The sequence below is a fragment of the Perkinsus marinus genome (assembly GCF_000006405.1).
Source record: "Perkinsus marinus ATCC 50983 genomic scaffold scf_1104296967874, whole genome shotgun sequence".
Taxonomy (NCBI): Eukaryota; Perkinsozoa; order Perkinsida; family Perkinsidae; genus Perkinsus; species Perkinsus marinus.
Window position 1 is genome coordinate 777 of NW_003203380.1, and position 875 is coordinate 1,651.

The 875-nt window shown below is 51.8% G+C and overlaps 1 protein-coding gene across 1 annotated transcript; it reads left to right on the forward strand.

Moving 5' to 3' along the window:
* Window positions 1-201: 201 nt before the first annotated feature.
* On the forward strand, window positions 202-652 carry Pmar_PMAR017436 (hypothetical protein; the record flags this gene model as incomplete). The annotated part of the gene is made up of 3 exons (XM_002768536.1): window positions 202-286; window positions 441-498; window positions 637-652. The coding sequence occupies 3 exons, from the start codon at window positions 202-204 to the stop codon at window positions 650-652; spliced, it is 159 nt and encodes a 52-aa protein (XP_002768582.1).
* Between the last annotated feature and the right edge of the window lie 223 nt (window positions 653-875).

Consider the following 875-nt stretch of genomic DNA (forward strand, 5'->3'; position numbering starts at 1 on the left):
TGCGCCCAGGATGGGCACCTCAAGCAGGTGAGCGAGGTTATCGAGTTACCATTGCTCTTGCGAAGTACACCGTTCCTGTTTCAGGCTCGCGATGGAAGCTCGCACTGTATCACCCACTGGGTGATACAGTGCATCACTGCACGAAGTGCCGTGGGCATCAGTGATCGCTGAAAGGCCCACGGGTGAGGGAGGAGATGCAGGATGGAGGGCTGCAGTGCAGCCGCTGCCCGCCCTGGCCCCAAGCAGTTGTGCCGAAAACATGGCGGCAAGGAGCCTCAGCGGACAGGTGATACAGGTAAGTCTGGGCTAGCCATCCGATGCGAAGGTATGATCGATGGGAGATGGTTGGTTTACCCGGACGTATATGAACTGCATCTCATACCGCAAGGTTGAATTGGCATGATTGCTCCTCCTCTTCTAGGAAGAGTCTTCCTTCTCAGGCCAGCGACCTCAGTTTGGCAGTCTAGGATGCCATGTATATTTGGAGAGTGGTCAAGGGTGAGGAAGAAATTGTTTCAAATGCCCTTGGCGATGGTTTCGTTTTACTTGATATTCCTCAGAGGAATTCCTGGAGAGCTTCAGATGCAACCAGAAACTGAAGGTTCAAGATTTTTATGATGAATTTTTATTCGTTAGTCACCGTGGTGACTAACCACCGTGGTGACTAATTCACGACCATGGCGTGGTCGTGAGTGAGTCAGATTGATTATGTATCTACCCCTATCAATCACTGTGTTATGATAGTTCTCGTCGCTCGCATCCGAAAATCCCGGACCGAGAAGATGCGCCGCTCAGTCGATTCCGCAGCTCTCGCGATGCCTATCGATGGCGAGTCGTCATTCACGACGGAATGGTTCGTCATGGCTAATAAGAAC